The 13,254-nt window shown below is 49.9% G+C and overlaps 1 protein-coding gene across 2 annotated transcripts in view; it reads left to right on the top strand.

Moving 5' to 3' along the window:
* POLE (DNA polymerase epsilon, catalytic subunit) overlaps window positions 1-13,254 on the top strand; it is a 62,503-nt gene that overhangs the window by 21,588 nt on the left and 27,661 nt on the right. For both annotated transcript variants that reach the window (XM_030821731.1, XM_030821730.1), the window contains 10 exons: window positions 127-272; window positions 2,324-2,472; window positions 3,323-3,415; window positions 3,598-3,742; window positions 6,078-6,235; window positions 6,598-6,793; window positions 8,253-8,467; window positions 10,058-10,160; window positions 10,600-10,680; window positions 10,771-10,893. In XM_030821731.1, coding sequence (XP_030677591.1) covers window positions 127-272; window positions 2,324-2,472; window positions 3,323-3,415; window positions 3,598-3,742; window positions 6,078-6,235; window positions 6,598-6,793; window positions 8,253-8,467; window positions 10,058-10,160; window positions 10,600-10,680; window positions 10,771-10,893 — 1,409 coding nt within the window. The remainder of the gene's footprint in view (window positions 1-126; window positions 273-2,323; window positions 2,473-3,322; window positions 3,416-3,597; window positions 3,743-6,077; window positions 6,236-6,597; window positions 6,794-8,252; window positions 8,468-10,057; window positions 10,161-10,599; window positions 10,681-10,770; window positions 10,894-13,254) is intronic.

Below are 13,254 nucleotides of genomic sequence, written 5' to 3'. Positions count from 1 at the left end.
AGTGTATCTGAGCTGTTGCTCCTTTGTGGTGACGTAGAAGCCATGTTCCTCAGCACCCCTGTGCCCTGGCTCCCTCTGCTCTGGGAGATCTCACCCACTTGCTCTGACCCTCTCCGTCATGCTTAGATTATTGCCGGAAAGCCTACAAGAAGATCCACATCACCAAGGTGGAAGAGCGTCTCACCACCATCTGTCAGCGGGAAAACTCCTTCTACGTGGACACCGTGCGTGCCTTCCGGGACAGACGTTACGAGTTCAAAGGGCTGCACAAGGTGAGCTCTGAGGGGCTGCAAGCTTTGGCCTCTGTGAGGGCAGTTTCGGTCGGCTCATGAAGTGGGCACTCTTAGCTCTTTGCCTGGGATCCTCCGAGCAGGCACCTGCACTCGGATGATAACGTGCAATTGTTTTTGACTTGGAAGAGTTGATGGCCACGAAGGACGCAGACCATCATCCACCCTGGTCTGAGGCCTCAGAAGGACCCTAAAGGATGATTTCTGAAGTGATTATTTAGAGCAAGGGTCAGCAAGCTACAGCTGGCTGGCCATTTGAGTACATCAAGTTTTACGAACCCAACTGCCTTCGCCTATTGTTTATCTCTTTCCTGCTGTCATGGGAGGTGAGGAGTTCCGAGAAACTCTAAGGCCTTCTCATCTGTGGTATTCACCATCCTGCCCCTCGTGTTTAACTGACGTATTTCATCTGGTAGGAACATGGAAAATGCATAGCAACACCTCTGTTTTGATATCAACGGTTCATTATTTTATATCTGATCAGATTGAGCCGTTTTTTTTCTGAAAGACGTTCACTGTAGACTCAGCACGGCCCCTGCTGTGCGGCCCCCTGGCATCCTGCACTGCCCTGCTGAACTCATCATCACACGTTCTTTTTTATAATGGTAAGGCGGACATAATATGACATTTAGTGTTTTTAAGTGCTCAGTTCAGGGGCATGAAGCATATTCACGCTGTTGTGCAACTATCACCACCATCTACCTCCAGAATTCTTCGCCTTCTCAAATCGAAACTCTTGTCTCCATTAAACAGTAGCTCCCCACCTCCTCCCCTGTCCGCTAGCGACCCCCGTTGCACTTTCTGTCTCTGAATTCCACGACTCTAGGGATGTCATGTAAGTGAACCGTGCAGTATTTCTATCTTTGTGACTGGCTTTTTCACTTAGCATGATGCTTTCTTTTTTGGAGACGGGGTCTCACTCTGTCACCAAGGTTAGAGTACAGTGGTGTGACCTTGGCTTACTGCAGCCTCCACCTCCAAGGCTCAAGTGATCCTCCTGCCTCAGCCTCCCCGGTACTTGGGACCACAGGCGTACCACCACGCCTGATTGTTGTATGTTTGGTAGAGACGGGGTTTCACCATGTTGCCCAGGCTGGTCTCAAAGTCCTGAACTCAGGTCATCTATCCACCCCAGCCTGCCACAGGGCTGGGATTACAGGTGTGAGCCACCGCGCCCAGTCTTAGCATGATGTTTTCAAGGTTTATCAACATACAGCTTGTATCTGTACTGCATTTTTGTAAATGGCTGAATAATATTTTATTGTGTGGATTTGTCACATTTTGTTTATCTTTCACACACTGATGTTCACTTGGGTTGCTTCCACCTTTTGGCTGTTGCGAGCAATCCTGGTTTCAACATGGGCTGCAAGTGCGTCTTCACGTCTCTGCTTTTGGTGATTTTGGATATGTACCCAGCAGTAGAGTTGTTGGGTCATATGATAATTCTACATTTTACCTTTTAAGGAGCTGCCTTACTATCTCACTTTATTTTAATTAAGCAATTGCTAAATTACTTGTTCATCTGTCTCCCTCATCAAATAAGCACCAAAAGTGTAGTGATTGTCTCGGGGTTCAGAGTACAATGGAGTTCCTGGCACATACTAGGCACTTGGTAATTATCTTAAGGAATTTGCTTTTGTTCTTGAAATACCCAGCCTTTAAAAACCTTTTCTCATGTTGGGTGGGGAATTTGATGAGACATCTGTGGTCTTAGCTGCATTTCTTTATTGACTGATTTTACCGGGACCTCCTGAGTAGCTCTTGTTCCCTAGAAAGTGTGCTGAAGTGTTCAGACCGTGAAATCTACAATGTTCAAATGATTCTGTCAACACAGAGAGACAGAATAAAGGAAGGGTGACAAAATATTGACAATTGGCCAGTCTAGGAGAAGAATGTACACTCTTCATTGTACTGGTTTTTTAGGTTTTCTATAGATTTGAAAATTTTCAAGATACTAAAAACCTGGGCCATTGACTTTGTAGAATGTGAGATGGAAGAATCTGTGAGGTGCTCCATGTTCATGTGCTTCTCAGGTGTGGAAAAAGAAGCTCTCGGCGGCTGTGGAGGTGGGCGACGCGGCTGAGGTGAAGCGCTGCAAGAACATGGAGGTGCTGTACGACTCGCTGCAGCTGGCCCACAAGTGCATCCTGAACTCTTTCTATGGCTACGTCATGCGTAAGGGGTAGGTGGGGCCCGGGCCCGGGTCCGGGAGAGGCTTATGGGAGGAATGGATGAGTCTACGTTTAGGGCAGCTTCAGGTGTAGGCTGCTGTGCGTGGAGGGCCGTTCATCTGATTCAAGGAATGTTGGAAGGAGAAGGCTTTGGGCTGGGGTGGGGCTGGGAGGTTGAGGAGAGTGGGGGCCACGCTGACTTTGAGGGTCTGGGTGTCCATGAGTGATGTGTGCTGTGGGATGTATGTGTCTCTGCATCATGGGCTGGAGACATGACTTGCCATTTTCCAGCGTTTTTATGTCTCCCAGCGTGGATCCTCACTCAGGGACTTGAAGAGTGTCGGGCAGTTGCTTCTTGCTGCGTGTCAGGGAGGGGCAGAGAAGCAACTGACAAGGGGCACGGGACTGGTGCCGGGAGGGGAGGGTGGGACAGCTGACAGCAGGGCTGGGACCCAGGCTGGAGGAGGGTCGGGCCTGGCAGGTAGGCCTGGGCTTTCTCTGAGAAGCTGGAGGTGAGAATGGGGCTTGGGAGGAGGTGTGAAGAGAGTAGAGAAGGCGTGAATGGGTCTGGGTGGTATTAAGAGTCCTGCTGAGGCTGGAGTCCTGAACGGACGGACGCAGTGGCACATACTACACCCTTCCAGATCCTTCCTGAGCCATGCTGGGCACCAAGGTGGGGACAGAGAAGTGTCCTCGGGCAGAGCCAGATTCCACCTTAGTTCTGTCCTGGTACATGCACATTTGGCTACTTCCCTTGTCCCTGTCGTGTCTCTCCTTTCCTCCTCCCTACTCCTCACTGCCTCTGATAATCCCTGGAGGAGCCATGCCAGCCCCACCCACCAGTTTGTTGTGTCCTCTCAGGGCTCGCTGGTACTCCATGGAGATGGCTGGCATCGTCTGCTTCACAGGGGCCAACATCATCACCCAGGCACGGGAGCTGATCGAGCAGATTGGGTGAGTGCAGAAGGGGAGCCGTGGGGCTAGGAGCAGGTCCTGGGGGCAAGCGTGGGCAAGAAGGAAGGAGGGAAGTCTGGAGGCCACACACTGGGCGGGAAGGAAGGAGGGAAGGCTGGAGGCCACACACTGGGCGAGAAGGAAAGGGGAACTCACGACCTTGCTCCTCTCTTTCTCTGAAGGAGGCCCTTAGAGCTGGACACAGATGGAATATGGTGCGTCCTACCCAACAGCTTCCCAGAAAATTTTGTCTTCAAGACGACCAACGTGAAGAAGCCCAAAGTGACCATCTCCTACCCAGGCGCCATGTTGAACATCATGGTCAAGGTGAGTCTGGGGCCTCTGGTCCTGAAGCGCTGGCTGGCCTGGTGTCAGTGCCCTGACGTCACTGGCTCTGCAGCACCTCACAGTGTGCATGCCTTCCTGGCACCCAGCACTGCTTACATTGCTTTTCTGTAGCCTGAAGACTGTGGTCAGAGGGTATCAAGTGATTCCACTCCTTTCTCTTTCAGCATAGCTCCCAGAATTTTTTGCTTTTAACTTTTTATTTTGAAATAATTTTAAACTTACAGGAAATTACAAAAATAGTACAGAGAATTTCTGTATCCCCTTCAGCCTGCTTCCCCTAACGCTGACCTCGCATAAACCACGGTGCGCTTGTCTACACTAAGAAACCTATGTCTGTGCCCCAGTAACTGCACTGCAGGCCTCACCTGGATTTCCCATTTCCCACTACAGCCCCTCCTCTCTCCCAGGATCCCAGCAAGGACCCACGTGGTGCCGAGTTGTCCTGTCCTGGTCCGTCCTCGTGTCTCGACCTCACCCTTTGGTGGTGCCGGCCAGGCGATGGTTGGCTGTCCCTTGATCAGGGGTTGTCTGTTATTTCTCGTGACTAGACTGAGGTGATTTGAGTTTTTGGAGGAACTCCACAGGTGCGACACCCTCCCCACGTTCTCAGGCGCATCGTGTTGTTTTGTGGTGGCGCGGGGGTGTGGGTGTGTTGTGGGGATGGCTTAGTCTCCTGCCTGAAGGGCTTCTGCAGGCCTTACTGTGGCGCTCCTGTGCCCCCCTCCTGTGCGGCTCTTAAGTCGTAAATACACACCCAGTGGGGAGGAATAAGCGTCCCTGGAGGAGGGCTGTCAGAGTTTCTGGACATGTATTAGAGCCATCACAGCAGCAAATAAATATGTGGAGCAGGTGCTTTGAGACACTGTATCCCCAGCTGTTCCATAATCTTCTGCCCACTGTGATAGCGTTGCTGATGGGCTGTGTTTGCTGGTGGGTCGCACCTGCAGCAGTTATGCCTGAGGTTTCCTGTGGTGGTTTTTCGCTGGCGATTGTCTGTTTCCCCCATTCCTTCTACTGTATCAATTGGGATCCTGTAGGGAAGCGTTGTTATCCTTCTCTCCCATTTGTTCTTGCTTATTTGTCTGCTTATTGACATCTGTGTGGATTTGCAGATCAGAGTAGACATCCCAGGGTTATTGTTCATAGGACCGGAGTGGTGTCCTGCTCCACGTGTTCCCCTTGGGCCACTGGGGCCTCCTGGTTTGTGGCGTGTTCTTGGGACACGCCCTCTTCTGGTCTTTGTTTCTGGAGCACTTTCCTCCTTCTTGGTACTGTAAGGTCCACCAGCCTCATCTTATATTTTCCCTGCTCCAACCTGGAGTCAGCCAGTTCTCTGAGAAGAATGATGTGAAAACCCGAGACGGGGTGCTGGCTGTGCTCACTGTTCCTGGGAGTATCATAGCTTCCAGTCTCTCACAGTGGAGAGAGCCAGGAAGTATGTCTCTGGTAACGCACGCACACAGAGCTGTTTATTTCTGTGTCTGTCTGTCTGCATGGATGCATTTAAACACATGAGTCTGCCCCTTTCTTATTAGTGACTTCTTTCTCCTTCAGTGATAAACCTGTTTCGAATTTCTCAATATATGTATTCGTTCAATCCTAGAGTACATGTAGTTTCAGAATTGCTAACAGACTTGCGTCCCATGAGAAATAATTTCACCAGCCACCGTACAGCATTTGTAGATAGTTACTTTTATTTTCAGCCTTACCCTGTCCAGTCAGCAGAGTTCACGGGGCAGGTCCTTCCTCCCCACCCTGTCGGCATGTTCTGCTATATGTCCACAGTGCTATTGGGCTCATTTGGCCCGGTCTGCACCCCCCTTGGGATCCCAGCACCATGGCTGGATGGCTTGTAATTTGCACACAGTGACGTTCACTCTGTAGCGTACAGCCCTGTGGGTTTGGACAAGTGCGTAATGTGTGTGTCCAGCACCACAAAGCAACACAAAACAGCTGCAACCCCTCTGTCAACAAATCCTCTCCCTACCCCGAAACCCTGGCAACCCACAATGTGTTTTTTGTACTGTAATTTTGCTTTGTCGAAAATGTCATGTAAATGGAAGCATACAGCCTGTAGCCTTTTGGGTCTGGCTTCTTGGACCTAACGAGATACACCTGAGTCTCACCACTTGGTTGCGTGCATCAGAACCTCCTTCCTTCCATCAGAACTTCCTTCCTTCCTGCTGCCAAGTTGTGTTAGTTATGTGGAAAAGCCTCAGTTTGCCAATCCATCCACTCCTGGAGGGACACCAGGTGGTTTCCAGGTTTGGGCCGTCACGAGTGAAGCTGCCCCCTCTTCACTGTTGTTTCTCAGGAAGGCTTCACCAATGACCAGTACCAGGAGCTGGCTGAGCCGTCCTCACTCACCTACGTCACCCGCTCAGAGAACAGCATCTTTTTTGAGGTTGATGGGCCCTACCTTGCCATGATTCTTCCAGCCTCCAAGGAAGAAGGCAAGAAATTGAAGAAGAGGTGGGACTCTCATAGCTTTTGTGCTTTAGAAAGGACATGGATTGAGATAGATTAAATTTAGCCCAGAAAGGAGGTTGGATCAGGAGCCAGGATAGAAATAGACCTGGGTTCTTGTGATCTTACTGATTCCGTTTGCACCAGCTCTGTCTGCCCGGCTGCTGTATTCTGGCTCTGTGGCTGCAGGCCCTTCAGTCATTTTCCTTTTAGAGAAGCAGTGGCCTAAGGGAGAGAGACGTTTGCTGCCTGTTGGATGACAGGTGGAGGGTTGGAAAGGGAGGAGGCGGGCAGAGAGGATGAGGCACAGCTGGTGGCTCCCCAGCGCTCCTTGCCACTGCTGTGCTTGCCTTTTTTTTTTTTTTCAGATATGCTGTGTTCAATGAAGATGGTTCTCTGGCTGAGCTCAAGGGCTTTGAGGTCAAACGCCGCGGGGAACTGCAGCTGATTAAGATCTTCCAATCCTCGGTGTTTGAGGCCTTCCTCAAGGGCAGCACGCTGGAAGAGGTGTATGGCTCTGTAGCCAAGGTGGCTGACTACTGGCTGGACGTGCTGTACAGCAAGGTAAGGGCCTACCCTCCACCCTCACCTGCTCTGAGGGATGAAGGACCCTGCAAGAAGGGGACCCCGCGCTTCCTGGGCTCCTGGAGACCAAGGTGACCGAAGAACTCAGGGCCAATCCTGATGAAATCCCAAGACCTCCTGAGCACAATTACCCCTTGGAGTTCCCCTCAACTTCTGCATCCAGGGACACAACTCTGAAGGAAACGTTTTTCTAAATAGCGTGATAAGCCTGGCATGGTGATGCGTGCCTGTGGTCCCAGCGACTTGGGAGGATCACTTGAGACCAGGAAGTGGAGGCCATAGTGAGCCGTGACTGCACCACTGCACTCCAGCCTGGGATATTTGCTTATTTCTATGTTACTTTGTATTTTTTATATTTTTCAGGCTACATAACATTTTACCAGTTTACATACCTTAATGTCCGTAACTAGTCCACGATTATTTACTACCAGATAGGTTTCACATTTCCATTGTTATAAATGGTGTTGCATTGAACGAGATATCTCGGTGCATATGTTTCCCAGGCACAGGCATCTTGGGTAGAAGGAATACTAGAACACTCTGCAGTGCTTTCCTGGCTTGCTTTGCTGTGTGGGCTTCTGTTTTTTGGCATATTGTCTTGTATAGAGTGAAACACACGAGCAAGGGAGCACCGGGGGTATCACAGAATATTCATGAGCCCAGCACCCCTTACAGGATGTGGGGGGCCTGTGGTCAGGAACATGTGTGCAAAGCAGCAGCTCCAGCTGGATGTGGACGCCACACTGGAACTGCTCAGGCCACTCTCCAGCCAGCCGGAGTTTCTCTTTCCTCTCTTCTGGCTCTTCCTGCCCCTTCTTTCTCTTCCTTTCAAGGAGAAAAACTTCCTGTCTTAGGCCAAGCAATATCCTTTTCTGCAGCCTTGGTGCTCTTCAGTAAACTCTTCTTGATATTTTGTGCACAGTTTTATAAAATAAAAGCCAAGCCAGGCGTGGTGGCTCACGCCTGTAATCCCAGCACTTGGGAGGCCTAGGCGGGCAGACCACTTGAGGTCAGGAGTTGGAAACCAGCCTGGCTAACATGGCAAAACCCTTTCTCTACTAAAAATACAAAAATTAGCTGGATGTGATGGCACGTGCCTGTAATCCCAGCTACTTGGGAGGCTGAGGCACGAGAATCTCTTGAACCCAGGAGGGGAGGTTTTAGTGAGCTGAGATTGCACCACTGCACTCAGCCTGGGTGACAGAACGAGACTCTGTCTCAAAAAAATAATAAAAGCTAAAGTTGTGTGTGTGTGTGTGTGTGTGGTGTGTGTGTGTGTTTTAAAGTATTGTCACACAGGCATATGAGAGAGCTCTTGAAATTGCAGGCTTCTGCGTCTCAGGCTAGAGAAGGGCATGGCCTAGAGGACCACAGTCCAGGGTGAGCCCAGACTCTGCCCCTTGATTTCTGCAGTGTTTTACCCATTGTCTTTCTCTAGGCAGCCAACATGCCTGACTCTGAGCTATTCGAGCTCATCTCTGAGAATCGTTCTATGTCTCGGAAACTGGAAGATTACGGGGAGCAGAAGTCTACATCCATCAGCACAGCAAAGCGCCTGGCCGAGTTCCTGGGAGACCAGATGGTCAAGGATGCAGGGCTGAGTTGCCGCTACATCATCTCCCGCAAGCCCGAGGGCTCCCCCGTCACGGAGAGGTGAGGGCTCCCCCCATCACGGAGAGGTGAGGGCTCCCCCGTCACGGAGAGGTGAGGGCTCCCCCGTCACGGAGAGGTGAGGGCTCCCCCGTCACGGAGAGGGGGGGGGGGGGGGGGGGGGGGGGGGGGGGGGGGGGGGGGGGGGGGCCCCCGTCACGGAGAGGTGAGGGCTCCCCCGTCACGGAGAGGTGAGGGCTCCCCCCGTCACGGAGAGGTGAGGGCTCCCCCCGTCACGGAGAGGTGAGGGCTCCCCGTCACGGAGAGGTAAGGGGTTCCTTACAGATTAGGGCTGTGTTTAACACCAAGTTTGGGGATGGCATAAGTGTCCATCAACCAGAAATGGATAATTGCCATTTTGTAGGGAATGAGATACACTATACCAGAGTTCAAAGGGTTGAACCTGCAGCTACAGGTTACAGCATTGACAGTTTGAAACCATGCTGGAGAAAAAAGCAAAAATCAGGTTGAAGGAAGACCCTTATGCCTCCATGTATGTAAAACTTAAAAACATGGAAACTCCTCTTTTTTTTTTTTTTTTTTTTTTTGGTGGTTATATACAAATAGGACCAGTACAAATGCCTGCATGGGGTTGATGAACACCAGAATAAGGGTTGTCTTTACTTCTGTGTGAGGAGGGGATAGGTTGGGGTCACACAGGGCTTCACTCTGATCGTCTCACACAGGAAGTCAAAGTGGCCAAGTGTTGAAGCTCGATGGAGCCAAGTGGATGCATAGTGTGCATGTCTTCTTTAGGTCTCCTTATGTTTGCAGTATTCACCACAGATGTTTCCTCCAGTGAAAGAGAAGCACTGACGGTTGCCAGTTGCTTTGCTAGTGACGTGAAAACAGGCTCATTCTTTCTAGAAAGCAGCCTGAGTCTTCTGTGTGTTACTCAGCAAGGAACATGTGGACATGGTTATGAACGTGCACGTTTGCCTATACGCATGCGCATGGTTACTCAGAAACGCAGACATGTTTACGCACACACGCATGTCTTTGCCTATACACATGCGCGTGGTTACTCAGTGAGAAACGCACACATGGTTACGCACACACGCGTGTCCTTGCCTATACACATGCGCGTGGTTACTCAGAAACGCAGACATGTTTACGCACACACGCATGTCTTTGCCTATATGCATTGCGCGTGGTTACTCAGTGAGAAACGCAGACATGTTTACGCACGCATGCATTTATGTATATGCATGCACATGGTTATGCCGTGAGAAACATGTAGACATAGTTATGAACATGCACGTGTTTGCCTGTACGCATGCACGTGGTTACTCAGTGAGAAACACAGACATGTCTACACACACACATGCGTTTATATGCATGCACATGGTTACTCTGTGAGGAACATGTAGACATGTTTACACACACACATGCATGTGTTTACACATACACACGTGTTACTCCCCGAGGAACCTGTAGGCATGTTTGTGCATACATATGCACGCAGATGTATACATTGATGTTTGTGAACAGCTGTTACAAGTCCTTATTTCCATGTTCATTTGATAAGAGTTATGATCAGATTTTGGGTGATTTTCACTGTTACTGAGCTGTGTGCCTGTCTTCCTCACCCAGGGCCATCCCACTTGCCATTTTCCAAGCAGAGCCCACGGTGAGGAAGCACTTTCTCCGGAAATGGCTCAAGAGCTCTTCCCTTCAAGACTTTGATATTCGAGCAGTGAGTGCCAGTTGTGTTCTCTACTCTTAAAAGTTTACAAGGAAAGCTAGACAGAGCAGAATATGTCTGAGTTGGATTATGTTTTTTTGTCTGGTGTCTTCACTCTTGACTTCCTGCTTTCTGATAAGTAGTAGGTGAGCAACTAATAACCCTTTAGGGCAAAACTGAAAACATGAAGTGCCTGGGGCTCTTTAGCTGTTCTATTGGATGGACTAAGGCCAGGGATGTTGGCTCAGCCACCTACTCGCTCTGTGATCTGGAGGAGTCAGTGAAGCTCCCTGCCTTGGTGTCCTCTGCTGTGCAATGGGCACCTTTCATCATAGAGTTTCTGAGAGGATTAAATAAGACACAGTGGTTAGCCCTGTGCTCAGCACAAAGTGAGCCCCACTCATGGCTGCTGCCACCTGCTGTTCTCTGTGCCCGTTTCCTGCACATGCAGATTCTGGATTGGGACTACTACATTGAGCGGCTGGGAAGTGCCATCCAGAAGATCATCACCATCCCTGCAGCCCTGCAGCAGGTAAGGGTGGGGTCAGTGGCACGGGCTGTGGGGCTAAAAACCATGCAGTTAGACGAGGGTCTCTCTCTGATGGGTGTTGACCTCACACAGATAAAGAACCCAGTGCCACGTGTCAAACACCCTGACTGGCTGCACAAAAAACTGCTGGAGAAGAATGATGTCTATAAGCAGAAGAAGATCAGTGAGCTCTTCACCCTGGAGGGCAGAAGACAGGTGACGGTGGGGCCCCGAGGCTGGGCTGGGCGGGATCCTCGTGACACACAGGACGCCAGGCTCCTTGCGCTGCTGAGTGTGCTGTAGTGAAGCTTCTGTTCAAGCATCGAAAGTGGACTTTTTCTGAAAACGTGCCCGTTGGCACTTTACTCTCTAACTCTGAGTTGTCAATCTTTTGTTAATAGGACACCATTGTGAGGCTCAGGTGAGGGTGAGGAACTGTCTCCTTATGTGAAAATATTAGGGTGCACTACTTAGACTCAGGGCCTTGGGCAAATCACTGTCTCTTGAAGCCCCAGTTTTCTGAATGTGAAATGAATATCTTCCCTTGTGGAAACACTTAGAAACACAGGACACAGTGTAATAAAAGGTACAGTGAAAGTCAGAAGAGCAAAAGGAAAATTCTTAAATGCTGAAAATTAAAAGTAAGCTATAAATAAGAGCAGTATACAAACTCACATGACAAGAAAAGGGTTCTTTGGCCAGGTGCGGTGGCTCACGCCTGTAATCCCAGCACTTTGGGAGGCCTAGGTGGGCAGACATTTCCGGACTTCCTTTAGAAGTCCAAGGAAGGAGGATCAGTTGAGCCCAGAAGTTCCAGACCAGCCTGGGCAACATAGGGAGGTCTCGTCTCTACAAAAAAAATCTGGCACAACAAAATTAGGCATGGTTGTGCATGCCTGTAGTCCCAGCTACTTGGGAGGCTGAGGTGGGAGGATCACTTGAGCCTGGAAGGTTGAGGCTGCGGTGAACCAAGATGACCACTGCACTCCAGCCTAGGTGACAGAGCGAGACCCCTGTGTCTTTTAAAAAAAAAAAGGAAACTAAAATCTTTGGTAAACAACTCAGGAAACTATGATGCTGGGGTGGGAAGGGCTTTTTTTGTTTGTTTGTTTGTTTGTTTGTTTGTTTGTTTGTTTTGAGACGGAGTCTCGCTCTCTCACCCAGGCTGGAGTGCAGTGGAGTGATCTCGGCTCGCTGCAAACTCCGCCTCCTGGGTTCACACCATTCTCCTGCCTCAGCCTCTCCAAGTAGCTGGGACTACAGGCACCTGCCACCACGCCCGGCTAATTTTTTGTATTTTTAGTAGAGATGGGGTTTCATCGTGGTCTCGATCTCCTGACCTCGTGATCCGTCCGCCTCGGCCTCCCAAAGTGCTGGGATTACAAGCGTGAGCCACCGTGCCCGGCTGGGAAGGGCTTTTTTAAGGCACATGTGAAAAACATCACAAAGAGAAAGAGTGGTCAATTAATTAAAAGTTAAATCTTGTGTAGTCTGTGACAAGAAAGGCAGAATGTTGATAATTGTTGACACTGGTGATAAGAACGTGGGAGCTCGTTACTGTGCTTTTGTATATGTTTGAAAACTTTCCTGATAGGAAGTCAACACACACAAACTTATATGTAGCACAGAAGTCACCATGAAACAAAGGCCTGAGTTACATTTTGAAGATGTTTAGAATGTACAAAAGTTAGAAATGGCTCATAAATGTGTGTTAGCTATCTATTGCTGCATAGCAAATAACCCCAAAACTTAGCAACTTAAATGCACTCGTGTATCCGAGGGCTCCACTGGAGAAGGAGCCACTTCCGAGCTCCCTCCCATGGGGATAGCAGGACTCAGTTCCTCCTTGGCCTTTGTCTAGACATTATCCTTAGTCCCCTGCTCCATGGCGCTCTTCACAGGACATCTCACAGCATGGCACTGGCCTTTTGAGAGAGTGTCAGCCAGGCAGAAGCCACGGTGTTTTATAGCTGCTCTCAGGAGCGGCATTCCATGACTTTTGCTGGAATCTGTTCATTACGGGCAAGTCACTGGGTCCCACCCCCACTCAGGGAAGGAGTCACACAGGGTGTGAACACAAGGAAGTGGGGGTCGTTGGGCCATTTTGGGAGCTGCCTGCATAGGGCCAAGAAGATGTTCAGCCTTACTATTGATGAGGTAAATGCAGCATGATGTATTTAGATAGCAGGTCACACTGAAGGCAAGTGAGTGTGGCGGCATCAAGTATCAAGACTGTGGGAAGTAGGAAATCCCTGGTGCTAGAGGTGGAGGTGGTTGTTCTCCGGGACCAGGCAACACATACAGAGGTGGTCATTGAGTCGCAGTTTGTAGTTTTGAAAAAGTAGGCGCTTGTCATTCTTCATTTGCAAAGTCATGGGTAGGTAGGCTGATGTGTTTGTATGATGGAACATTTCACATCAGTTACAATGAACGAACCATATGTACGTGTTTCACCTGGTGTCAGTCTCAAAAATACATGGCTGAGTAAAGAAACAAGTTGCAGGGCCAGGCATGTGGCTCACGCCTATAATCTCAGCACTTTGGGAGGCTGAGGTGGGTGGATCACTTGAGGTCAGG

The sequence above is a fragment of the Nomascus leucogenys genome, chromosome 10 (genome assembly GCF_006542625.1).
Source record: "Nomascus leucogenys isolate Asia chromosome 10, Asia_NLE_v1, whole genome shotgun sequence".
Classification (NCBI taxonomy): domain Eukaryota; kingdom Metazoa; phylum Chordata; class Mammalia; order Primates; family Hylobatidae; genus Nomascus; species Nomascus leucogenys.
The sequence above is the reverse complement of the archived record's forward strand: the minus strand, read 5'-3'. Positions and strand labels throughout refer to the sequence as shown.